This window comes from Pelodiscus sinensis, chromosome 2 (genome assembly GCF_049634645.1).
Source record: "Pelodiscus sinensis isolate JC-2024 chromosome 2, ASM4963464v1, whole genome shotgun sequence".
Lineage (NCBI taxonomy): Eukaryota > Metazoa > Chordata > Testudines > Trionychidae > Pelodiscus > Pelodiscus sinensis.
This window is the reverse complement of record NC_134712.1, coordinates 241,939,828-241,966,529: the sequence shown is the minus strand read 5'-3', so window position 1 is coordinate 241,966,529 and position 26,702 is coordinate 241,939,828. Positions and strand designations below refer to the sequence as shown.

General features: G+C 44.6%; 1 protein-coding gene across 2 annotated transcripts in view; it reads right to left on the bottom strand.

Moving 5' to 3' along the window:
• Window positions 1–26,702, bottom strand: part of PAXIP1 (PAX interacting protein 1) — a 96,600-nt gene that overhangs the window by 44,858 nt on the left and 25,040 nt on the right. For both annotated transcript variants that reach the window (XR_012902118.1, XM_075922770.1), the window contains exons 6-10: window positions 18,119–18,754; window positions 12,392–13,121; window positions 10,471–10,565; window positions 9,466–9,561; window positions 66–203 (exon numbers count right to left, since the gene is read on the bottom strand). Coding sequence is in view for 1 of the 2 variants with exons in the window: in XM_075922770.1 (XP_075778885.1) it covers window positions 66–203; window positions 9,466–9,561; window positions 10,471–10,565; window positions 12,392–13,121; window positions 18,119–18,754 (1,695 nt within the window). In the remaining variant the exon portion in view is untranslated. The remainder of the gene's footprint in view (window positions 1–65; window positions 204–9,465; window positions 9,562–10,470; window positions 10,566–12,391; window positions 13,122–18,118; window positions 18,755–26,702) is intronic.

Genomic DNA, 26,702 nt, shown 5'->3' with positions numbered 1-26,702 from the left:
TACAACAAATATTCTATTCATGGTGCAATTTAGCTTTTAAAGAAATGCAAGTTGGGTTTTCTTACGTGCTGAGAGCATGGTTTTCCTCCTGGTGGGAATGCCACTGGAAAATGAAGGGCTCGATGGGGCGGTATCATCTTTTTCTTCTTCAAAATGGAATTCAGCCAATGTGCTGTGATGCACCGCTTCCTTTCTCTCACAGCCTACCAACACATGCATATACAGTTAGAAGTTGTTATTCTGGTTTTAACATACTAAAAATAGCATGCGAGGACATCCACTTAACCTAGTAAAAAAAAAAGTTTTGTTGTTTTGAGCTCCCAGAAGATATAATTATTTTCCCCAGCCCTTGGCTGCTCTCTTTTACCCTACACCTCCTTCAAACATACTATGAACACTAAACCTGTGTGTGTTCTGGAAGATATATTTTATGTCTCTTGTACTTTTAAACATGTATTACTATGGAGAAGCTGGTCAAGGAAAACAATTACTTATTGTAACTCTTTGAGATGTGATGCAGATGTGTATTCTCCTTACGTGTGTGCATGCCCGGAGCACTGGAGTCTGAGAATTTTGTCTAACAGTGTCAGTTGGGAAGCAAAACCTGTGCCTCATGGGTGTAACTCCCAGCCCTTCCTCCATTCACAGAGCAGCACTGCTGTGAGTAGGATTCCCTTTAAAGTGAGCACCTGCACAGGCGCACACCAAGAATTTCAGTCCCACCTGGCTCCTCAGCAGAGCTGCAAAGCTACCGCCCCAGCGGCTCCCAGGAGCGGGCCCCATGGCAGGTGGCTGCCCCACCTCAGGAGCTGCTGTGCAGTCACCACGTGGCCCATGTGGCAGCTGCTGGAGCTGGTGCATGGGCCGTGGTACTAAAAATAGCCACACGGTCCCGGCTCAAAACCCACCACACGGGGCTGCTGCCACATGGTCTCGCCCCTGGGAGCAGCTGGGGCCATGGCTGCGTGGTAGTTCCTGGGGCCACAACCAAGGTACTAAAAATAGCACTGCGGTCCCAGCTTGAGTCCTGGCACGCGGCTCTGCCCACCATGTTGCCCTGCTCCGGCACAAGGAGGTTGAGGAGGGCGGGGGCAGTCAGGGAAGGAGGAAGCACCAGGAGGGTGGCAGGGAGTAAGGGAAGATACAGGTACTGGGGGGACTGTGGGAGTGAAGCAGAAGGACAGACATGGGAAGTGGAGGGGAAGGGAGGGACGGGCAACAGAGGGCAGAGGAGAGAGGCAGGGCAGGTGGGTAGAGGGAGGTGTTAGGAGAGGGGATAGGGAGAGGCACTAGAGGAGGGGTGGGCACAGGGGGAGGAAGGGAAGGGCAGGTGAGGGATCAGAGACGATGGGGAAGGGGGCAGGTCCCAGGAGGACTGAGAGGAGCGAGAAGGGAAGAACAGGAGGGTGAGGGGCAGCAGCTGGCACCAGGGACGCAGATGGGGTGAGGGGAGGGTGGGAGACATGAGCAGAGGGAAAAAGGGAGAAGTTTATAACTTGGGTGCCACAGTGGCACACATCCAAACAAACACACATGACCTCAATATTGGTGCACAAGACAAACCTCACTCTGCACATAAACAGAAAATCTTAGAGGGAACACTGGCAATGACACTCCTCAGTTCCTTTGCACCGAAAATCAAGATTATAGACTACAATGCAGAGGGGATGGAGGATTTGTCATGGAATACACATCAGCATCATAACTTCAAGAGCCACAGTTATAGTAAATGATTGTTTACTATAGATAAATAGTAGATTCATACATGTATTCCATTCCACTTAAGTAACTCACAAACAGTACCTGCAATATGGGGGGCCCAGCATTTACTTAAAGAAGGCCTACAAGACTGCTCTATCCAAGTTTGCATCTATGGTAGATGCCACAGTAATGGCATAATGGTTGATAAATATATGCATAGAAAACCAAGTGGCAACCCTGCAAATGTTCAATCGAATCATAGAATCACAGAATCCTAGGGCTGGAAGAGACCTCAGGAGGTCATCGAGTCCAGCCCCCTGCCCAAAGCAGGACCAACCCAACTAAATCATCCCAGACAGGGCCTTGTCAATCTGGGACTCAAAAAACTCTAGGGATGGAGATTCCACCGCCTCCCTACATAGCCCATTCCAGTGCTTCACCACCCTCCTAGTGAAATAGTTTTTCCTAATATCAATCTATTTGTAATTTGAGACCACTGTTCCTTGTTCTGCCATCAGTTGCTACTGAGAACAGCCTTTTCCCATTAGGAAGTTGTAAGCTGCTATCAAATGCCCCCTCACTCTTCTCTTCTGCAGAGTGAATACGCCCAAATCCCTCAGCCCAAATACATCCAAATCATAGGTCATGTGCTCCAGTCCCCTAATCATTTTAGTTGCCCTCCACTGGACCCTCTCCAATGCGTCCACATCCTTTCTGTAGTGGGGGGGGGGGGGGGGGAGGGAGGGCCTCACCAGTGCTGAATAAAGGGGAATAATCACTTCTCTAGATCTGCTGGAAATGCTCTTACTAATACACCCTAATATGCCATTAGCCTTCTTGGCTACCAGGGCACATTGTTGGCTCATATCCAGCTTCTTATCCACTGTAATCCCCAGGTCCCTTTCTGCCAAACTGCTACTTAGCCAGTCAGTGTCCAACCTGTAACAATGCTTGGGACAATTCCATCTCAAGTGCAGGACTCTGCACTTGTCCAATACTGAAACATCACTTAAAACTACCTAGAATCTCATCTATGTGGTATAGCTGTTCTAGTTGCAGAGATTGAGAATTAGTCTCACTCCTCCTTTGGGAACCAGAATATTGCAGAAATAAAAATCCTTCATCCTGCAGCAGAAATGTCTCCCAACATTACTAGAGACTGAGGAGCAGTGGCTCATGTGAGAGGGGTCCCTGAATAGTGCTGGGGTAGGACAACGGGAAGAAGGGATGAAAAGGGAGTGGATGGTGCACCCCAATCTGATAATACTGAGGAAACAGATGTCAGTGGTAAACAAGCCCCAAACGGAGAAAACTAATCAGCCCATCCCCAATGGGGAAATGGGGACACAGAGGTCACAAGCAGATTGCTATCCTGGACAAACAAGTCAGGACATAAGGGAACTATTAATGATGTTGTGGACTCTTAAAATGGCCATCTCTGCACTGCTGGAGTAGACACCCCTTGAGTCTTTAAACGAATGCCAGGTTTCATCAATCTTAGCCCCCAAAAAATCACTTGACCATAAAAGGCAGGTCTCCCAATACTCTGCTGCACATGAGAAACAATACCCAAATTTTGCAGCCAAGATGCCTTTCTTATGGTTACCGCTGAGTCCATAAATCTGACTGACATATCTCACAAATCCTAAGTCACCTACAAGGATGTCTTGGCCACCAAATAGCCCTCAGCTATCAAATCTTGGAATTCCTCGCTGGAAGCTTTGGGTAACTGGTGTACAAATGCAATATTGCTATCTAATTAATAAAATCATATGTGGACCAGACACTGGCCTCAACTCTGCAGTGTGAGACAGGTGGGGCCTGCATTGCTGATGGGCCATGAGATTCTGCAACACAACTAAATCGTGCCAACGAGGCCATGGATGCTGTCACCCCAGCGAAGTCCTGGATAAATGGGGAGACCAGAACCTACAGGCAGAGTGAGGAGTCCAAAGCCAAAGGGCCATTGACCAGTATGTCTCTGGTGTGGAAACAGCTGGTGCCAGCACTGATGTCACTGATACCAGCCTCAACGGACAACCCAGGGCCAGAACCAGAGTCAACAGTATGGACTCTTGTAAATTTCTATACAGTACCAGGGAATGGTTTGAAAGATCTGCTCCATCCCATATGCTGGCGGTTGTACAGTGCCAATCCACACTCTTCTGGACAAAGAGTAAAATATGGAGCAGTCCTAGCTGGTCTCATGTGACCTTTTCCTCAGTGAACTTGAGGAGGGCAAACAGCTTCTCCGTCTCTTGGGAGAGACGTCAACCTCAAGGCATAGAGGGAGGGGTTTCACTCACCAAGCCAAAGGTTTACTTCCAAACCAACATGGGCCGTGGTACTGAAGCAAGCCTCATGGCCTGCTTGAGGAGGGGTTGCTTAAAGAGTAAGGTCTTTAGCCACGAGTCCCTTTAGTTAACAGTTTACAAACTGAACACCACTCCTTGCTGTGACTCTCATCCAAGCATAACAAGCACCTCTTGTGGTGATCATTTATGAGGACTGCCCCTCCCCGCCAATGATGGGATGTGTTTGAACCTTAGTGAGGGCACCATCCAAGGCAACTAACTATAACAACTTACTAACACTAAGTAGGGTGCTAACTATATAGAGAGAAAGCTCCCAGTAACTGAGAAAGGACTGTGTTGTGAAATCACAAACAGCTGTGATTCCAACCAAAGGCTGAGGGGTCAGTGCTGCTGCTCAGTGGGTACTGCTAGGCAAAATCCTCCAGTTCTGGAGAACTGGTTGCATGCACATCTATATAGAATATGTGGCTGCATCTACTCGGAGAACTCTGTCGTAAAGGTTTATGTTCCATTTGTCACTTAAAGAGTCAAACTATGAAAAATAGAGCATATCCTCACCAAGTTTACCATACTATTTCGGTAGAGAATGAATTTCTGAGAATGTACAAATAAATCTATTAGTTAACTTATGAGTTAAAAAAAATGTTAAAACCAGGTCCCTTAAAAATTTACCATTGGTATCAGTCTTTTTCTTGTCCCATGTGATTTTAATAACGGAACACAGACTCTTCAAACTTTCCACATAAGCAAAATTAATTGAAATATTATTCATGGGTTCTGTTTCTAAATAAAAACTATGGTAAGATGCAGTTATGGCTGAGAGTAATCAAAGAATATGAGCATCACAAGTTATAATTATCCCCAAACAGAATTATAAATCCAAGAAATTCAGAGTGGAGGTTATACTTAAAGAAAATCCAAAACATGCTAAAGATAACGAAATGTACAGCTGAAGCTCCCAACCATATCCTGTAGTGGCACCTCACAATAACCATATATAAACATTTTACTATTTTTGGTTCTAGATTAAAACTAATTTTAAAGGCAAGCTACACTTTATTCATGCTTTTTCTCCCCTCAATGTACCAGTACCAGTTGTTTAAGAATCATTTTTTAAAATTTCATAACTCTTATCTGCATTACTTAAAAAAATAATAGCAGGACCATTTCTTATAAATCCTGTTAAAAAGTGGATTGAGAGAAACAGTACCAAGCTACACTCTGATTTTCACTTGTAGCCACTGGAGAAAGTATTAGGATTGTGTGAATTTATTTTTTATTAAAAACAGAATGTAAAATGGATGTGCTTCAATGAAAGTTAGGCCCCTCTCTTCTGGTAAATGCCGATGAAGCCTACAAAGGTTTTACTGGCATAAAACTAGCTACAATTTATATAACTGAAAAATGTATGTATATTTCTGGATAATTTGGTTTGATTTTATGTACAAGTACAGTCTAATTGGAAGACTGTTTTATAGTAACAAAATTCCAACAATGAATATAAATTATACACTGTGGCTACGTCTACACTGGCCCCTTTTCCGGAAGGGGCATGTAAATTTCACTAGTCGTCGTAGGGAAATCCGCGGGGGATTTAAATATCCCCCGCGGCATTTAAATAAAAATGTCCGCCGCTTTTTTCCGGCTTTTAAAAAAGCCGGAAAAGAGCGTCTAGACTGGCCCCGATCCTCCGGAAAAAGTGCCCTTTTCCGGAGGCTCTTATTCCTACTTCAAAGTAAGAATAAGAGCCTCCGGAAAAGGGCACTTTTTCCGGAGGATCGGGGCCAGTCTAGACGCTCTTTTCCGGCTTTTTTAAAAGCCGGAAAAAAGCGGCGGACATTTTTATTTAAATGCCGCGGGGGATATTTAAATCCCCCGCGGATTTCCCTACGATGACTAGTGAAATTTACATGCCCCTTCCGGAAAAGGGGCCAGTGTAGACGTAGCCTGTATGGTTCACCTTTATCGCTTACTAGAAGATTTACCTGGCATTGCTCAGGTTCTTAACTTGATTAATTTTTGTTTTTCTTCATTTAAATCATTGCTTTGGGGTGGGACTAGGGATGAGGGGTTCAGTATGCTGGCTGCCTCGGGGAAAGAGGACTACCTCAATCAGCACAGCAGCATGGGACCAAATGAGAAGCACCTGTTCATGGCCACTACAGCTCTAGAGGGCACAGCCAGGGAAGCTGGCTCGGTCAGGTCCAGGTTCATTTGCCCCCTGCACTGCTCAGCCAGATGAGGAACGGAGCAGACTCTGCATTTTCCCCTCACTCCCTAACAAAGGGGAACAGCCAGCAATGTTCTCATATGAATGTGGTGTGGGGGACTACTAACAGGTACCTGGAGGGTGGGAGTCTTGGGGCTGGGGCAGTCTGGGGGAGGCACCCCTACCCAGCCCTTCACTAGCCACGTGATTCTGTCTCTACTTCTTTCTTCTGCGTAGTTTTATCCAGTCTCACACGAATTGGTGGGGGGAGGGGAAGCTCTAGCTCCCCCTGTACAACAAAACCTTTACCTTGCTTTAAATTATGGTAAGAGAAAGCTGCATATAGTGCCCATCTATAAAAAGAGAAATAAGATCAACCCAGGAAACCACAGACCAGTCAGTTTAACTTCTGTGCCAGGGAAGATAATGGGGCAAATAATTAAGGAATGCATCTGCAAACAACTGGAAGATGATAAGGCGATGGGTACCAGCCAGCATGGATTTGTAAAGAGAAAATCATGTCAAACCAATCTGATAGCTTTCTTTGACAGGATATCAAGCCTAGGATAAGGGAGAAGTGGTGGACATGTTATACCTAGACTTTAGTAAGGCATTTGACATGGTTTTGCATGACCTTCTTATCAATAAACTAGGGAAATGCAACCTAGATGGGGCTACTATAAGGTGGGTGCATAACTGGCTGAATAACCATTCTCAGAGAGTAGTTATTAACGGTTCACAATCATGCTAGAAGGGCATAACAAGTGGGGGTCTGTTTTGGTACCGGTTCTGTTCAATATCCGTGTCAATGATTTAGATGATGGCATAGAGAGTATGCTCATTAAGTGTATGGATGATACCAAGCTGAGAGGGGTTGCAAGTGCTTTGGAGGATAGGGTCAAAATTCAAAATGATCTGGACAAACTAGAGAAATGGTCTAAGGTAAGCAGGATAAAATTTAATAAGGATAAATTCAAAGTACTCCACTTTGGAAGGAACAATCAGTTTCACACATATAGAATGGGAAGTGACTGTCTAGGAAGGAGTACTGCAGAAAGTGTAACAGTGGACCGCAAAGTTAAATATAAGTCAACAATGTGACGCTGTTACAAAAAAAAAGCAAACAGGATTCTGGGATGCATTAACAGGAGTGTTGTGAACAAGACGCGAGAAGTGTACTCTACTCTGCGCTGATTAAGCCTCAATTGGAGTATCATGTCTAGTTCTGGGCACCACATTTTAAGAAAGATGTGGAGAAATTGGAGAAGAGCCAGAGAAGAGCAACAAAAATGACTGAAGGTCTAAAAACATGAGCTATGAAGGAAGACTGAAAGAATTGGGGCTTGTTTAGTTTCGAAAAGAGAAGACTGAGAGGGGACATAATAGCGATTTTCAAGTATCTAAACGGGTGTTACAAGGAGGAGGAGAAAAATGGTTCTCCTTGGTCTCTGAGGATAAGACAAGAAGCAATGGGCTTAAACTGCAGCAAGGGAGGTTTAGGTTGAACATTAGGAAAAATTTCCTGTCAGGGTGGATAAACACTGGAATAAATTGCCTACAGTGATTGTGGAATCTCCATCACTGGAGATATTTAAGAGCAGGTTAGATAGACACTTGTCAGGGATAATCTAGACCAGGAGTGGGCAAAAGGACCTCCGCGGGCTGGATTCGGACCGCCATCCGGGTGGATCCGGCCCATGGAAGCCCTGCTGCTCCTCTGTCCCCAGGCCAATTAGGGCCTAGGGGAAGGGGAATACGCAAAGTTTCCTCCATCCTGCCAGGAGCACGCAGCGCTTGGAAGCACCAGGTGCTCCTGACAAGACTGGAGGAGGCTTTGCATGCTCCCTTCCCCCCAGGACAATCAGGGTCTGGGGGCAGGGGAGCATGCAATGTTTCCTCCGCTCTGTCCCTGCCCTGCAAGCATTGCTCCGTGCTTAAAAGAGCCATACGCTCCTGACAGGGTGCGAGGAGGCTTTGTGCGCTCCCCCGCCCCCAGGCCAATCAGGACCTGGGGGCAGAGAAGCGTGCGAAGTTTCCTCCACCCTAGCTCCATGCGGCACTTAGAAGTGCCATGCGCTCCTGGCATGGTGGGAGACTTTGCACACTCCCCTGCCCCCAGACCCTGATTGGTCTAGGGGAAGGGGAGCGCGCAAAGCCTCCTCCCGCCCTGCAAGGAGCACGTGGCACTTTTAAGCACCGTGTAGGGATGGGACAGAGCAAAGGAAACTTTGTATACTCCCCTACCTCCAGGCCCTGATCGGTCTGGAAGCGGGGGAGTGTAGGAAGTCTCCTCCCAGCCAGGGGCATGGGAACCTATGGGGGGGCACCTATGGGGGGAGGAGGGGAGCAGGCAAAGGCGCTCCCCTACTCCCAGACCAATCATGGTCTGGAGGTGGGTAACTGGAAGTATCCTGGCCCCGCCCCTTCCACTCGAGGCCCCACCCCGCTCCTTCCAGAGTGACCCGGGGCCACTCCAGAAATTTTTGAAGTGGGCCCCCAATAAAAAATTATTGATCACCCTGATCTAGATAGTGCTTGGTCCTGCCATGGGGGCAGGGGACTGAACCTGAGGTCCCTTCTAGTTCTACGATTCTATGATTCCATACCAAATATGGTGGTCCTAGCTCTTACTGTTTAGGAATCCTTGAACAGACAGACAGACAGACAGACAGACTCACTCACTCACAAACTCTCTCAAATATATTGCAGATTTTTAGTTGTATGCACAAATCATGTATCTGCTGAAATACTGGACATTATAATTTTACTTATAAAATAACTTCCACTTAAAAGGAAAATGGTGAATTAATAGGATCAGATCATAAGTTTTCAGAAAAACAAGCCCACAGCAGGTTAAAACATAATGCAACCAAGTAAATATTTAATGAACAACTCTAAAAATCAACTTTCTGGTCTTAAATTGCAGGGTCTCATAATTTATTCCATTCTTTGTACTGTTACTCCACAACTGTGACTCTAATAACTGTGACAGTTTCACATATGCTATCAATTTCTTTCCCCCTTTGGAGCTATAAAGTTATTAATAAAATAAGAATCCTGCAGTCTTTGCTGAGATAAATTCCCATAAACAGTAATGGAAGCATTGTCTTCAGTGAAAACTGAAGAACTTGACCCATATTGTGTTATTTATTCTGCCCAATAAAACCTGCAAACACTTATACTCTTCAATGATATTTCACTGCATGACCGTATGTCAACTTATATTATCATTTTGCTTACCTGAGCATACATATTACTGACTTGACTTTCACACAGAAGATGTGTACATCTGCTTGTAAGCGTAGGGTCCACAGTGCCACCATGTGCTTGAATGATCTGGTAAACCATTAAAACCAATTTTTTAATTAAAATGTTTGTTAACCCAACGAGTTCACAGTTCCAAACAGAGTCCTTGGCTTACCAGACTTAATGTTAGGGAATATTTATGTATCTTAAGTGCTGGCCTCAGTTAAAAACCAGTATCATACTTGCAAGAAGCAAGTAAGTTTTGCAAACAAAGCCAAAATCGTTTATACACATCACATTTTAGAGAGCTTGCAGATAAGCACTTCCACTTCGTAAGGATTTGAAACTATTAGTATTTGAAAGAAGTGGAAGAAATGGACTATAGTTTGGACTTTTTCACTCAACTGTGATAGAGGAATTAGAAAAACAAGTATGTATATTTTATTATGCAAAATTCTACGTAGATGACCTTTGTACCTTTGACTACAACCTGTCCAGCAGAGGCGCCGCGAAATACATCAGCCTCCTCTCAGGATAGTTAGGTTATGCCAATACTTAATCAGCAGAAAAGGTGAAAATACGTCATTCTCCTATTTCATTCACTTCCATCAGATATTTGCTTCACAACCTACTTAGGCTCATTTAACTGCTGAAGTTATCATGTGTGCACAACTTTATTTTTTTAAACAGTGATATAAAACACAAAGAAATATATAATACAACTGTAAGATTGCAAAATTTAAAACAAAAATGGCAAGAGAATGCTAAATCATGCTGCAAAAGACAGCATTAACCGAGCCAGATTGTGTATGTAGCATTTTCTATTCCTCTTTTAACTCTAGTTTAATATTACTTGTGAATATATAACCCCTCGAATGTGAAACACAAAACTTGTAGTGTTTTAAAAATAACAGTAACTTGCAACTTTTGCTTTCTAATTATTTTACTTATCAATCATATTACACTAATTTGTTTCTTTTGAATAATGTGGAATCTTACCCGTTTCCAGGTTGCTAACAACTGTTTGTCAGACATCTGTTCTGGGTAATCAGCAATTGCAAAAACACAGCCCAACAGGAAATATTCTTCTGGAACTAGAATAGTTTGCAAATGAAAGAACAGAAAATTGTAAACTAAAGTAATTTGGAGGCTACCATTTCAGGCCACACTTGTTATATTAAAGTTTCCCAGTCTTAGCTATGGAATAAATGAAATTTGAATTTTCTTTTAAAAATAATTTAATGCTCAAAGGTTCTAGACTTGAATACCCCTGGATACTGAAGTCCTTCCTATCTATAATACAACTCAAGAAGTGGGTTTTTCTTTCCATCAATGTAAAATGAACACTAGGTCAACCAAGAATTATATGGCACTCATTTCACATAAGCCACCACCAGACAGATGGAGAAATCTTTTCAGCTAATACCAGCATGGGTGAGAGCTGAAATGGAAATCTAGAAGTGAATGATAAAGAATATCTATTTCTCTCATGACCCATCTAATTTCCCCAGCCTTTTAAATATTCTCCTCAAGCTTTTTTCTTTGAAAATTTCTCTACCTGCCTCTCAAAAAATAAAATTGTGTTTTGCTTTTATATTGACAGCACACATGGACTAACACTGTAGTAATAGCACAATATATACATTTAGGTGGTAGTGGCAAATTACACAAAATGGAAAAAAAAGATCTCCCCCTTCCATACAGTGTGCCTGGTTATGATACAATTATAGTGGTTTTTTTGTAACAATGTGATGGGGCACTCTGGCCCCTCACTCAGACCGGGGAGGATCTCGCCCCGTGGCCCAAACAAGCTCCGCCTCCCCAGCGCTGCTGCGCATGCTCCTCCTGTGTGCCAAGTGATTTAAACCCCGGCGGTGCTGGGCGGGGGGGGGGGGGGGGGGGGGGGAGCGGAGAGGCGTCAGCACCGACAAGGGAGACGCAGTGCCAGTGGGGAGGGCAGGAAGGTTCTGGCCCGGGCCATGACCGCAGACGCTGGAGCTGACCTAGGCTCCCGGTTCCTGGCCCCAGGAGGGGGCCAGGCCAGCTCCTCCAGTGACCCGGCAGCTAGAGGGCTTAAGACCGCCCATTTCACTGGGAGGGGCTCAGGATGGGGGATGGAGCCTGAGGCCCTCCCCCTGTGGGGAGAAGCAATCACCGGCATAGAGGGAGAGCCTGTGACAAGGCTGGACTGTGCAGGCTCCTGGACATGGGAGACCTGCGGCATACCAGCAGGGACTGGAGAGACGCCCAATGCACCCAGACCACAATGGGAGCAGAGCCAAGGACACGAGCATGGGCGAGAAGGCTGCACCCCGCCAGACTGCGAGTAGTATGTGGGGCGTCGGTAGGAAGTGGCCCAGGGCGGGGTTAGCCCAAGCGGTTGGCGGGTTTCGGTGTTCTCCCCAACCAACCGGGTAATGGCTGTTGTCCCTACTGTTAGGGCTCTAGGCCGGGACCTGGTGAAGTGGGCGGGCCCGGGTCCCCCTACCTCCCGATGGGCGAGGTGAAAGCGAGAAGCAACAACCCCGCAAACCTGCAGGGAAGTGGTACTCTGGTGAACTCCTTAGGGGAGAACTAGCCCAGGGTGTACTGAAGGGCCAGACTGTGTGGACCCTAAAAAGCTGACCCTGAACCCCCCTTGAGGGGAGGGAAAGGGGCAAGCAAGAACTCAGGGCCTACGGCCCATACCAAAGCACCCAGGGACGTGTGGCTACCTGAGGGGATACTGATCCCTAATCTCTCAGGTGCAGCCCCTCCCCAGGGCAAGAGTAAAAGTAGGAGGGGCCCAAGGGGCTGTCTTCCCCGAAGCTGGGGCTTGGCCCCAGGATGCTCTCCTGACAATCAAAAACCAACTGCAATCCAACAAACATTTCACATGATAGGCCACCATTTTCAGGAGTATAAATCAATCATTACTAACTCTCTATTGCTGGATCATGACCAAACAGCTGATGTTGTTGCAGCTGCGGCTGCTGTTGCTGCTGGTGATGTTGCAGTTGCTGGGCTGGCACCTGATGTTGTAGTGGCTGAGATGCTTGAGTCAAATGTTGTGGTGCTTGAGTCTGCATTTGCTGCTGTTGATGTTGTTGGTGTAATCGCTGCAAATGCTGCTGTTGCAACTGCTGTTGCTGAATTTGTTGCTGTTGATGCTGCAGCTGTTGCTGTTGCAGATTCTGTTGCTGTATTTGCTGCAACTGTTGTTGCTGCAACTGTTGTTGTTGTAACTGATGCAACTGCTGTTGCAAGGCATGCTGCTGTTGGAATTGCAGCTGTTGCTGAGGTCGGTGTAGCTGTTGTTGAGGGTGTAGCTGTTGCTGTGGAAACTGTAGCTGCTGTGCAAACTGGTGTTGCTGATGAACTTGCTGTTGCTGTTGTGAAAACTGATGGGACTGTTGCTGTGGGAAAGGCTGTTGGGGAATCTGTGGTTGTTGCTGTTGTTGCTGCTGCTGTTGCAATTGCATAAGTTGTTGAGGTTGAAGGTGTAAAAGAGGGTGGTGCTGTTGCTGCTGTGTTTGATGTGGTTGTTGTAATAAATGTGTCTCTGGAGTTAATTTCACTTGGCTAAAGAGCACAGCATTTGTATGTCCCTGTTGGCTATGATTTACTTGTTGTTCTAAACTTTTTGTAGGTGCTGAAAGGGATTGCAAGATCTAGAAAACAAAGATTAATGTTGTGACTTTTAAGATATATAAAAAAAATTAAATTTGAAAAATATTTAGCTCTTTAAAAATTAATAAAACATGCCTATATTTTACATACCTTTCAAAGTACACTATACCCTTCACTTGTGTGTGTTTTTACATCATCACTATAATAGCATTCAGAAATGGAAAGAGCTATTTTAAAGGATTAACTGCACTTTAAATGGCCAAACGACATTGTAAAGAAAGCATGAAAGTGGAAATAACTCCAAAAATCTGTGCAGAAAGTCCCAACTATGTAGGCTTTTTGGGGAAGGGAAACTCAGCACAAGCTACCTTTTTCCCCTCAAAAAACCTACAATGGCAGATGGTCAAATTCTTTGTGGGATCCCAAATGGATCATTCTGTAACATCACAAGCACTAGCAATTGCACTGTAATCAAAGATGTTGTGAAGTCATGAGAAACTATTCTCATACGTTCCCTAAAAGAAAAGTTTAAAAGTTACTAAAACTATGAGGGGATTTTTTTTTATTTAGCCTGTCTTCGCAAATAGCAACAGTTACATACTTCTGGGTCTTAATTTTCATTTTTACTTTTCAGTTCACAATTAAAAAAGATTGCTTAACATTTAACAAAAGCTCAGATACCATACAGATTTAATTTTGTTTTTAAAAGTGCCAGATAATAGAAAAAATGAAAACTGTCATTAATACCAAAATGTGAACTAAAACAATAGATACAGTACTTATCTAACATTAATAATCAGCTTCAAAAAGCTACAGAAATATACAGCAGTCTCTATGAACTACTAATCTATAAATGTCATAAAAGTCTTTGAAAACATGAAATCTTCATGAGGGGAATCTAAAAGTTATTCCAAAATAACCAAAACTAGTTTATTGGGACTACTTCACTACATAAAATCTGAATTTACAGTTAAAACAGTAAAATAAATTGTATTTCAAGATGGCAAATTGAGATGGTAAACTATCTCTTTCTCTGGCTTTCTTACTTAGTTCTTTAGCATCTGAAAAAAACCTGATATTGTGTGTGGGGAAAAAAAAAGGTGAGGAAGCCCACCACGGAAAGATTGTCAGACATCCTAAGCCCCTTCTGATTCCATCTTAAAAGGAGAGGATGGGGTAGGACAGTGGTCCTCCACCAGGGTACCTGCACTTGTGTTAGTATGCAGAGGTCTTTCAGGGGTAAATCAACACATAGGGTATGTCTACACTACCACCCTAGTTCGAACTAGGGTGGTAATGCAGGCAACCGGAGTTGCAAATGAAGCCCGGGATTTGAATTTCCCGGGCTTCATTTGCATGTTGCCAGGTGCCACCATTTTGAAATGTCCGCTAGTTCAGACTCCGTGCCCCGCGGCTACACGCGGCACAAACTAGGTAGTTCGGACTAGGCTTCCTATTCCGAACTACTGTTACTCCTCGTGGAACGTGGAATAGGAAGCCTAGTCTGAACTACCTAGTTCGTGCCCCACGGCTACATGCGGCACGGAGTCCGAACTAGCGAACATTTAAAAATGGCAGCGCCCGGCAACATACAAATGAAGCCTGGGAAATTCAAATCCCGGGCTTCATTTGCAACTCCGGTTGACTACATTACCACCCTAGTTCGAACTAGGGTGGTAGTGTAGACATACCCATATAGATCAGTGTTTCTCAACTTGGGAAGGGGGCTGTGCCCCCTGGATACTGAGGGGCAGATTTAAGGGAGTCACAAGTGCAGGGCTGGTGTTAGGGTGTAGCAAGCATGTAAACTGCCTGAAACCCCACACCATAGGGGTCTCACAAAGTTAATTTACATGCTTCAGCCCTATGCAGCAAAGTTCAGGATTCGGGGGTACAGTAGTCTGGAAAGATTGAAAACCACTGTTGTAAGATTTAGCTTACATAAAAAATTACAGTTGTCACTCAATCCCTTCCCATTTGTTTCTTCATTTCATATTATATCACGTCTTCCAAACTGCAAGCTCTACAGAACAGTGAAATCTGTACATTGATCCCCACCTCATCCAAGCAATTTAGGTTCCTGGTTGATTGAATTACTTCTGAACAGGGAATGTGGGCTCGTAGATCTGTTGGGGGTATGTCTGAACTGTTATGTCAACCTAGGGTTCAAACTCAAGCTCAAGCCTAAGCCCCCATGTGTCTACACACAAATTGTGCTAACCCAAGGATCAAACCCAAGGTACCAAGACCCCAGCAAGCTGGAGGGTTCAAGTGAGTCAAGCCAGGATCCAGGGTTCAAGCCATATCACTCTGGAGAGTCTGCAGCTCCACTGGAAGTCAGCAAAAACGATCCCACAAACCCATAGGATGACTTTTTTTATGCCCTGGATAGTAATGTTTGCTGGACAATCAAGTTTTCCGACACTGCACCATGAGCAAAGGGCTAGAATAGCCACATTTTGCCAGGGTGTTAGAAAGTCTGAGATATGGGTCATTGGATTCAGGCCTGTATAATGTACTGTAGCTTCTGAAGCCTTAGTTTTGGAACTAGAGTTACAAATGAACATAGACACTTAGGGCATGTCAATACTACAGAGAAAATCGATGCTCCAGAGATTGATCTTCTAGCGTTTGAATTAGCGGGTCTAAAGTAGAGTAAGGGAAGCTGGCAGGAGCATGTGCTCCCATTAGCCTCCTGCAGGGTGGATGCCCTGGCACCTCAGCTTGAGGCAAGACGAATCCAGCTACACATTTTCCATAGCTGTATAGAGTAACTCAGTGGTCCCCAAACTTTTGGGGCTGTCAGGCGCCCGGGGGCGGGGCCGCCCATGTGCCGCATGCCCAGGGCCGGCACCGTGCATGCGCCGCGCGCCCGGGGCAGGGCTGGCCCAGATCATTCAGCGGGCACACACAAATGCCCCGGCGTGCACCATGGTGCCCGCGGGCACCGTGTTGGGGACCATTGGTTGTAACTTAAACCAACCTTGGTCTAATATAGATCAGGTCCTAGACTGTAAGTTAACAAATCCAGGGTCTTCTAGAATTCTACTAACTCTGACTAAGTGGGTCTTTGCCCTTGAAAGCTTATGCTCCAATAAATCTATTAGTCTATAAGGTGCCAAGGACTTCTCGTTGTTTTTACTAACCCTGAGTTTACACTGAAGTGAAGTTTAGACATAAGCTTAGACATTTTGAAAGTTTTACCCATGGTCCAACTATGACACATACAAGTAAGTGCATTAGTACTATTATTTTCATACAATGCATTGTCTACTAGAATCAAATAAATTCACCAGCACCTTGCCTCTCCCCCTGCCCATCCTTTCAACATGCATTAACTGAAATCTAGTACAGGCAGTCCCCGACTTACGCGGATCCGACTTATGTTACGAACGGGGCTCGCCCCGGAGGACACGGACTGCGGGACCTCGTGGTCCTGCTGCCCGTGTATTCCGGGGCTTTCTCCGTGTCTCCCTGGTCTACAGACCAGGAAGGCGCGGAGTAAAGCCGCGGAGGGGCTCGGGCAGCAGGACAGCCCAGGCACGCCTGGGCTGCCCCGCTGCCCGAGCCCCCCCCCCCCCCCGCGGCTTTGAAAAGCCGCGGGGGAAGCCGGCAGCGGGACAGCCCAGACGCCCCACGGCTGTCCCGCTGCTGGCGTCCTCAGAGGCTTTGCTCCCCGTCTCCCTGGTCTGCTGATCTCCAGCAGACCAGGGAGACGGGGAGCAAAGCCGCGGAGGACCCAGGCAGCGGGACCACGGTGCGTCTCGGTCCGCCGCCTGCGTCTTCCTGGTCTGCTGGGATTGGGGGGGGGGGCGCAGCTAGTACGCACCCCCCCCCCCAGCAGACTAGGCTTTTCTCCGGACGCCTGTGGCAGAGCAGCTGGGGCGCTGCCAGTTGGTCCCGCAGCGCCGCTCTGGGCGGTACTGGACCAACCCGGCAGCACCCCAGCTGCTCTGCCCCAGGCATCCTGATTCAGCCGCTGCTGGTCAGTTTCAGCAGCGGCTGAATCAGGACGCCTGGGGCAGAGCAGATGGGGTGCTGCTGGGTTGGTCCAGTAGCACCGAGGAGCGAGGAGCGGCGCTACTGGAGCAACCCAGCAGCACCCCAGCTGCTCTGCCCCAGGCGTCCCCAAGTCAGCTGCTGCTGAAACTGACCAGCGCTGACTACAGGAAGCCCGAGGCAGAGTTGCTCTGCCCCGGGCTTCCTGGAATCAGCTGCTGATCAGTTTCAGCAGCAGCTGACTTGAGGACGCTTGGGGTTCTTAAGTTAATTCTGTATGTAAGTCGGAAATGGCGGTCAGTTTCAGCAGCGGCTGAATCTGGACGCCAGTTCCGACTTACATACAGATTCAACTTAAGAACAAACCTACAGTCCCTATCTTGTACGTAACCCGGGGACTGCCTGTAGTGTGTTTATTTCAATCTCTTCTAGAAGAAATAGATTAACCATAAGTATTTTACACCAAAATTATGTGGATTAAACAGAAGATAGAATTTATAAGTCAGGACTTTTGCAACTGTATCTTAATTACATTGCATAACATTCTGACATTATTCAGTAGTATCAAACACTGCAAATGCACAACAGGAATCAAATTGCAGCTGTTTGAGAGAATCATCATCTTTAAAATTTTCTGAGTATAGAACATGGCAACTTCTTGCACTGAATAAAAGTACTGAAAGAAATAAAGTTTGGTATAATAAACTGGGCAAACTTGATTGAACAATGTGAATCACTTTGTGCTCCAGCCAACACTGAAAGTAAATAATATGACTCTTTCTATTAAATGTTGCAGTTAAACATTGCTTTCTGTAATATCATTATATTGCATTTGTCCATACATTTTTAATTTTGTGAAGCTAAAATACTAATTAATACGTTTACTACTGGGGCAAAGTTTAATTTAGGTGTATATAACTGCTATATAAAAACCTGGGAACATTTTACCCTCTTCTCATATTTTGAGGCTTTTGAAAGGAAACAAAATTCTTGAAAAATTAGGACCCAATATTTTGTAAACTGAAAATCCAACACTTACGTGTGCTACATTTGATGGTCTATTAATTTGCTGAATATCAGCACTATTAGTAATATTTCTTAGTGTCCGTACTGCTGGACTCCACGTAGCCATCATTTCTGGTCGTTCAGAGCCTTGGTTACCTTGAACAGAAGCCATTATATTACCTCTGATTTCCGGAGGCAATATATTGCCAGGTACTGGTGGGACATTGGCACATAAATTAATTAACCCAGAGTCCTTGCCCTGAGGCAACCTACGCTTTGCTGCAGCTGTCTGTGGGACTTCAGCTGGTGTCCAGTTCAAATTCCTTTCTTGCTTTTCAGGAGAAGAATCTGAGGAATCATCAAACATCAATTCCCCTTTTGTTTTATCAGCGCTAACAGATTTTGGTGAAAAAGCCTGATCACCCAAAGGTGATCCTTCTCGAGATGATGCTGGGCTTGATAATTTTTCATCGGTACTAGCTTCATTTTGAGAATCTTGTTCTTCATTTTCTGCCTCTTCTTCTTCCTCCTCTTCTTCCTCTTCATATATTATTAGACGAGGATGATAGAATATCTCTTCTTTTTTAGCTTTATCAGATATTGAATCTAGTACCCAATCAGGCGTCACAATTTTAATGTTCTCTCGTTTACAAGCACATTCATATTTTTCCTAGGGATGAGACATAACAAAAAGTTATAAATAAAATGTATTGCATATCCCCTCTCACACATAATTAGACAAGATGGGTGCAATATTTGAAGTTTACAAGCCCAAAGTAACTGCCCACGTCTACACGCAGCAGTGAAACGGGCATTTGAAATAAAGCCCTAGTTTGAACTACCTGTTAAACCTCATTGTAGGAGGAATAACAGGTAGTTCAAACTAGGGCTTTACTTCGAATGCCCGTTTCACTGCTGCGTGAGTCACAGGCAGTTACTTCAGGCTTGTATATTTAAAAAAAAAAAAAAAAAAGCAGCGCCCGGCCAGGAAGATGCAAATCAAGTGCAGGATATTTAAATCCTGGGATACAATTCCGAATGCCTACATTTGCAGCCCTAGTTCGAATTAGGCTGCAAGTGTAGACATACCCATGGTTATTTATTTACTTATGGATGCACTTTAACAAATATCATGATGTTAGTTTGTTATGTCCCTAGTTTTAAAACAATTGTCAATATCTGTGGTAGTGACCATTTAAAAGAAAAGAAAATTCTTGCTGAGAAATGGTACTGATTAGTTCTCATCTTGAGTAAAGGGATCGAAACTATTTAGAAGGTATACCAATCTATTGGATAATAACACTCAGTAACCTCTCAACACAATGTGGCTTAGGCTACACTAAAATATGAGGTTGACCAAGCTATGTCAGTAAGGAGTTTGAAAAATCTAAACCCCGAGTAGCATAGTAACATAAAGGCATCCCTGATGTAGACAGAGCTAGGTCAATAGAAGATTGCGCCATCAACCTAGCTACCACCTCTCAGGGAGATGATCTACCCATGCTGATGGGAGAGCCCTTCCCTTTGACACAGGTAGCATCTACACTGAAGTGCTGCACTGACACAGCTCCAGCTGTGTCATTGTAGTGTTTCAAGTGCAGATCTGCCCTAAATCTCAACAGTCACTGGTGGCATATTTAGTCATTATATTTTGATATTCATTTGAAATAAAAGTAAATTAAAACATCAGATGGCCACACACAATAAAAGTGCGTAACAAATTACAATATAATTTCTTCAAACATTAAATACTAATTCCAGCTCAGATTTTAAAAACTAACATCAGTTTTAATTCTCAAAACTCAACAATATAGTAATAGAAAAAAATTAAACAGCTGCATTCCTGACTGATCATAACTTGACAAAAGACATTTTTCAAACTTGAAATATTTTGCCTCTGGATTGAGACAAACCATAAGAATTTTCAACTGTTTTTACAGTTATCAGTAACTGCAGATTCTGAGCAAAAGTGCCTTCTAAAGCGTTATAGGAGCACTGCAATAATATACAGCTCCTTAATTAGCTACTAATGTCAACTCTTAAAACACATTTCTCCTCTCTTGTAGTGAATAATTTTTTATGTTTAATATATAATGCATCTTAGAAAGATCAAATATAACTGAAATAAATGTCACTTGAACCTATTTCTCCATGAGAAATTTTTAAGTAAAACTGACACAATCAGACTGTACCTGTGGATATTTTAAAGCATTAACATTAGTATCACCATAAGAGAACATTGAAGAAAACAAAATCTGGCATGTCTGTGAGTTGAAAATAACAATTACTCAATGTTCACTTCATTATTAATGGAAGAGTCCAATACTTGAATCATAAATGTGTTCATGCAAATTAAACTGTGAACTTAAACAGTACATTTTATTAGGTACACTAAATCAACAATATATAACAAGGAGTGTTAGGCTTTAAAAGCAAATCCAGCACTGATAGAATTCCTGTGTTTGCACATGAGCATATGGACATCTAAGCATTTTCATATTACAGATATGTTTAAAAGGTACCTAAATGAAGTTTGGCATTCAACTAATGGGAGTTTGAAAACTAAGGCTAAAACAATATTTTGTGCTTCTTTCCTCCATTCTTCAGTGGTCTTGTATATTCAGACTATCTTACTAGGCATAGACTTCCTATTTCAATGCATTTTAATGCACTTGGCACATTGGGTTTATTATCCTGATTGAGACCTTTGGATTCTACCAAAATAAAGTAAAAATATCTATATTAAAATCCTAAACAATCTGAAAGCTTTTTTTTAAAAAATCAACTAGTTGTAAGGTTAATATGCTAACTATCCCAAAGAGCAGAAATAAGTGGACCACTCAAAACTGATTTCAAATGTTTTACTCATGAGGCTGCTGACTCCCATGCCAAATGATGCCTGTACCACTATACTGTTGACATCAGAGGCACAAAGGAAACTTAAGAGCATATGCTATTCTTCTCATATGGTGTGATGAAGCTTTTCATTTTACTATTTTAATATTTGGGGGGAGAGGGGAAGGGGAGAAGAAGACCTATAGGCGGGCTCCATGCTCCAGCACAGTGCTGTTGGAAGTTGTGACATCACCAACATAAGGAATGCTGGGACTTCACTGGGAATAGGAGTCAACAATCTATTTATATTATGGGACCTGGAAACAAAGGTAATTTTAAAAATCAGTTATGTGCTGCAGACTCTCTTAATCCTCCTATGTGGGACATTTAATACACAATCCTACATTAAGTTGTTGATTTTAAGAATATTCTATTTAAAACAAAGTGCATTTCATTTGCTGAGCCTCAGTATTTTAAGGAATAGTACAAAATGAATTTAAGACTCACATTAGAACTGTTGATAAGGTGGCACAATATAGCAAATGGCACTGCTATGAAAAAACAAACTAACAACCAATATTTTAAGAACACAGTGGGCTATAAAATAATCAAACTCACACTGCTAAGGGACCAAATGTGTAATAAAAGCCTTTGGACAAATCCATAATGAGGCTCTAGACTGCACCACACTTCCTACCATAGAATTAAGCAACAGACATCCTATTGTCTATGGCCAATAAAACTGTTCAAATCAGCAGGACAGTCACACTTGTTCAGATTTAATGCTGCTATTAGTTAGCCTGCTTTATTCTCTTGGGTATGTAGACTGTCAAGATTATACTTACCAGTCTTTCTAAAACAAAGATAGGCCACAATGGGGGCACTTTGACCTGATCCAGGGGAGACATAAGCAACAGCAGGCTAATTAAAGGAATTAAAGCATCTCTTTCCCTTTGTGATCACTCTCACATAAAACTCAAAGTGAAAGAAAGAAAGAAAGAAAGAAAGAAAGAAAGAAAGAAAGAAAGAAAGAAAGAAAGAAAGAAAGAAAGAAAGAAAGAAAGAAAGAAAGAAAGAAAGAAAGAAAGAAACCCTCACTGAACACAAAATACATGATTTTCATTCCAGCCCTCCCAGGATCTCCAAATGCAAATATATCTCCCAAGAGCAAATAATTCCAGGAGAAATTTATGTCATTCACATACTCAAGCATTTAATTTTGTACCACAACTTACAATGGTCACAAAATTACAACCGCAAAATGGATGCCACTTTTTGAAAAATCCCTCCCCGAATATTCATTCTATGGTTCTGATGTTGCTGAATTAGTAGTAAGGACTAAGACCTAAGATCCTTGAGTATTTGAAGGATCACCAAAAGGAGTACGAGGTTGAAAATAAAGGAGACACACACATGAATTTTTCAAAATGAAATTTACAAGACAGTTGAATAGCTTTCAAAGAGAAGTGGGGGAAACATCCTGTTTCTTAAAGCCGTGGTACGCAACCAGTTCTGAAGCAAACTAGTGAACTAGGCTCACTCATCCAGCCAAACAGCCACACTGTTCAAGTCAACTAGCCTCACTCAACTAGACAAATAGCCACATGTGGCTAGTGGCTAGTGCAGGGGACAGCAATCTTTCAGAAGTGGCATGCCAAGATTTAACTTATTCAAGGATCTGTGTGCTGGGGGGAGGAAAAGATGGGGGAGCAGGGACAGGCTAGGTACAGTGACCATATTTTCTGAATCAGCTACATCTAGGGAGAACAGTTTAATTTAAATTATGAAACAGATTAAGTATTTTAACTTTCTCATGTTAGTTTATTAAACATCATTTTAAATAAAATATTATGTCCGACATAAAAGGTTTTAATGTTTTCTTTATTTGTGGCAGGGGTGGGAAACCTTTTTTGGGTCAGGGGTCACTGACTCGCAGAAAAATCAGTTGGGGACCACGTAAGTGAGAAGCAAAACTCCTCCAAAAAACCCCAACCCTCACTGATGTGGCCCCCAACTGAGACACCTGATTCCTCTGGTGCTCCAGCCTTACAGAGTGCGGGGAAGGGACAGGAAGGACTGAGATTCTGGGTTTCCCATTAGACCAGATTTACTTTTCTGGGGTGCCAGAGTTATTGGATTTTATGAACAACTTTAGGCACCTGGGGTAAGGACAAAAATGAGGGGTTCAGTATGTGAGACAGGGCTGCCAGCGACTGGGATATGGATCAGGGTGCACGATCTGGGAGGGAGCTGGGGTACCAAAGAGTGAGAGGTTGAGGTGTCTGGGTGGGAAGTAGGTGCAGAAGGAGGCTGGGAGTAGGGTGTCTGGCCAGATGGAGGCAGCAGGATCAAAGGAGGCTGCAGTATCTGACCAGGAGGGAGGGTGCAGAAGCAATGGTGGATGTAGGAGCAGGGTGGGGTAGGTGACTGTCCAGGCTAGAGGAGAGGGTGCAGGAGCATGATGGGGCTAGGGTGTCTGGCCAGGAGGGAGAATGTCTGGCCAGGATGGAGGGCAAGGGAGGGAGTCAGAGCAAGCTGGGGGTGTGGGGAGTGAGTGAGGGGGATTGAGGGAATGAGCATGAGGTGGGACGCTTAGCTGGTTTTGCACCCCCTTGCAGCAACTACCACGACCACACAATCCCAAACCGGCCCCAGAGGTGCCACTGCTACAAGGGCCCGGGCCAGCCCCAGAGGCCGGAGGCACTACTGCCACGGCCACACGGTCCCAGGCTGGACCCAGAGACCCTGCAGTGTGACCATGCAGTCCCAGGCCAGCCCTGGATACCCTGCTGCTGTGGCCATGCGGTTTCAAGCTGGTCCCGGATGCGCCACTGCCATGGCCATGAAATCTTGGGCTGGACTTGGAGGCACCACTGAGGAGCCTCAGCCCCAGTACTGCCTTCTCCCACCACAGCCTAACCTGCTGCAGGGAAGACAGGGGGCTTTTCAGCAGTTGCGCGAAGGAAGCTGAACTCCTTCCCCACGTGCCACTGGAAATCAGCTCAAAGGCCACTTATACTGTAGGCTGCTAACCCCTGGGCTAACATGTTGGACACCACGGACTTAAATCACTTAAAGTACATTTTGCAATGCACTAATAAATGTGCTACTGTATCATCCTCAGCCTTATCAGATCTCTTTTTTCACCAGCAGAAGCCAGACTAACTGTATCTGGGGGATAGATCATTTTCAAGTGTACCAGATTCTTAGAAAATATGAATGGTCATACTAGTCAACCAAAGGTCCACTTAGCCCAATATACTGTCTTCCAACAGAGGTCAATGCGAGGTGTATCAGAGGAAATTAACAGAACAGTCAATCAGCAAGTGATCCATCTCCTGTTGCCCATTCCCAACTTCCGGCAAACTATCCCTGCCCTTCCCAGCTATTAACCACAGATCCAGAGCTCAGCAGAACTGTGCTGCCTGTTCCACAGCATATATGACAACTGACACAGAGACATCTTAGACTAGAGAAAACTGCATCGGACTAGGAGCCAGGATCACAAATACACAACTCACCTCTTCTACTCATTGGTGTTTACATGTCTCTGTACAATTTATGCCTGTACTCCTACCTTAGTACCAGCCCTCCCCAACAAAACTTATTTGTTAAATATTAAACTGGAGTTGTAGAAGGCCATTTCAGACAGAGCTCAGAACAGGACTTGGGTTTCTATACAGAGCAGACCCAAATCGCAAACTGTGGGTCATGACCAAAGTTCCCTGTAAGCTGCACTACTGCACAGCTGTTTTCTGAGCCTTGCTCAGAGGTTCAAAGCTCCCAGGCAGGCAGGGAGATCAGCTGACTGGCGGGGGGGGGGGGGTCTCGCTAAGCAACAGCTAAAGAGAGCTGCTGTGTGCTTGAAAGTGAAGAGCTCCCAGAGCAGATGAGGAAGGGAGATAAGGAGGGAATAAGTGGGCGGGGGGGGGGGGGGAGGAGAAGGAGTGAGTGACTGGCTGGGGGGGGGAATTAGAGGGGAGGGGAGTTTGGAGAATCCTGTCTGCGCGAGAAGAGAGAGAGGCAGATACCCTGCATTGTCCTCAAGCCTCCTGGGCTGGGAAGGGGGAGATAAGGGGCTGACTGCATGGAGTTGGTGGGGGAAAAAGGGGGTAGGTAAGTGCTGGCATTAGGGTAAGGTGGAGACAGAGGGAAGTTTGCTTGTGCTGTGTGGTGGGGGAGGGGTGGAGAGTTTGTTTGTATTGTGTGTCCTATCCTAACTCACAGCTAGACTGCTGGTTCCTGCAAGTTTGAAAAGCAGAATTTTATCCCAGCCTTCAGCTGGGCTGGAGGGAGCAGACTGCACAAGGATAGGTCAGGAAAGGGGGTTGGGTGGGTGCTGGCATCTGTGCAGTGAGGTGAAGGCAGGGGTAGTTTGTTTGGGGTGTCCTGACTCACTTCCTGCAGTCCGCTCTGTCGGGGGGGGGGAGGGGTGAGAGGGCGGGTAGCAGGCTGCATGGGGTGTGTGCGCGCCAGGACATTTGCATGATTACATTTCAAACAAAGTTTACATAGGGGTTAATGGCTTATGGTAAGAAAGAAAAAGATTCTTTTAACAGAATTTTTTTGGAGTGTTGCAGATAGCTAAAACTTTGATCTTAATGATTTTTTAAAATGTTGTGTTACTAATTAATATATGGTACATTGTATTGCATTAAGGCTAGATCTTTGCTATGTAGTAGAGTTCTGGTTCTTGCGAGTCAGAAGTAGGGATGTAAGCAACTAGTCAACTAGCTTCCCCCTCACTTACTGCCGCTGTATCAGAGGCAGCGGGGGGAGGGGAAGCAGGAGTTGGAGGGAGCCAGCTTAAAAGCTGGTTCCTCCCAGCGCGGTCTCCACAGTAAGGGGGGAGCAAGGGAGGCAGAGGCACAGCAGGGGAAACAGCACAAGTGGGGAATGAAGCAGTTCCCGCTCATGCCAGGTCCCGACTGCTGTGCCTTTGTCTTTTAAATGTAGTAAGAGCCCTGCAAGATTTACTGCAATTAAAAGGCAGAGGCGCAGTGGGAAACCCAGGGAGAGTGGGGACTGAAGCAGTCACTGCTCATGCCAGTTGCCCACTGTGCCTCTGTCTTTTAAATGTAGTAAAAGCCATTTAAAAAGGTAGAGGTGCAGCAGTCGGGACCTGGCGTGAGTGTGGACTGCTTGCAAGTCCATGTATGCCCTGGGTTCCCTATTGCACCTCTGCCTTTTAAATGCAGTAAGAGCTCTTGCAGGACTCTTACTACATTTAAAAGAAAGAGGAGCAGACATGATAACAAGCGCTCCCCTCTCCATTATCTACTAATCAAGTAGTCGATGGAAGGTCCATCGACTGCTCAATTAGCTAATTAACTGAAATTAAACATCCCTCATCAGAAGTAGCAAGTACTAGGTGTGATGCTAGTTGTTTTGTAGGATGAGACCTTATTTGCAAGCTCTTTGAAACACGCATCTGTCTACAAACCCTGAAGCCAGGTGTTAATTTTTTCTGGGGCTTCTATTCTTTGTGTTGGTGACACACATTAGGTGAAAGTTTCAATCCAGGAGAACTTTTATCTGTTTTTACAGCATGAATCCTAAACATTCTCCAGATAAACTGTATAAGCCTCACTGAATGCCTTTTACTCTCCTTTCCAATGCCAATAAATATTGTATTAGTCATGCTCTCCTTGCAAATACTAATTCTAGTTCACTCATAGATATGTTTACTATCTTAAAGCTGAGCTATTTGTGGATAATATGCATTTTGGTGTGTTTACTAGCTTGAGTTGTTAGAAAGTATGAGGATATATGTACTCCAAGGG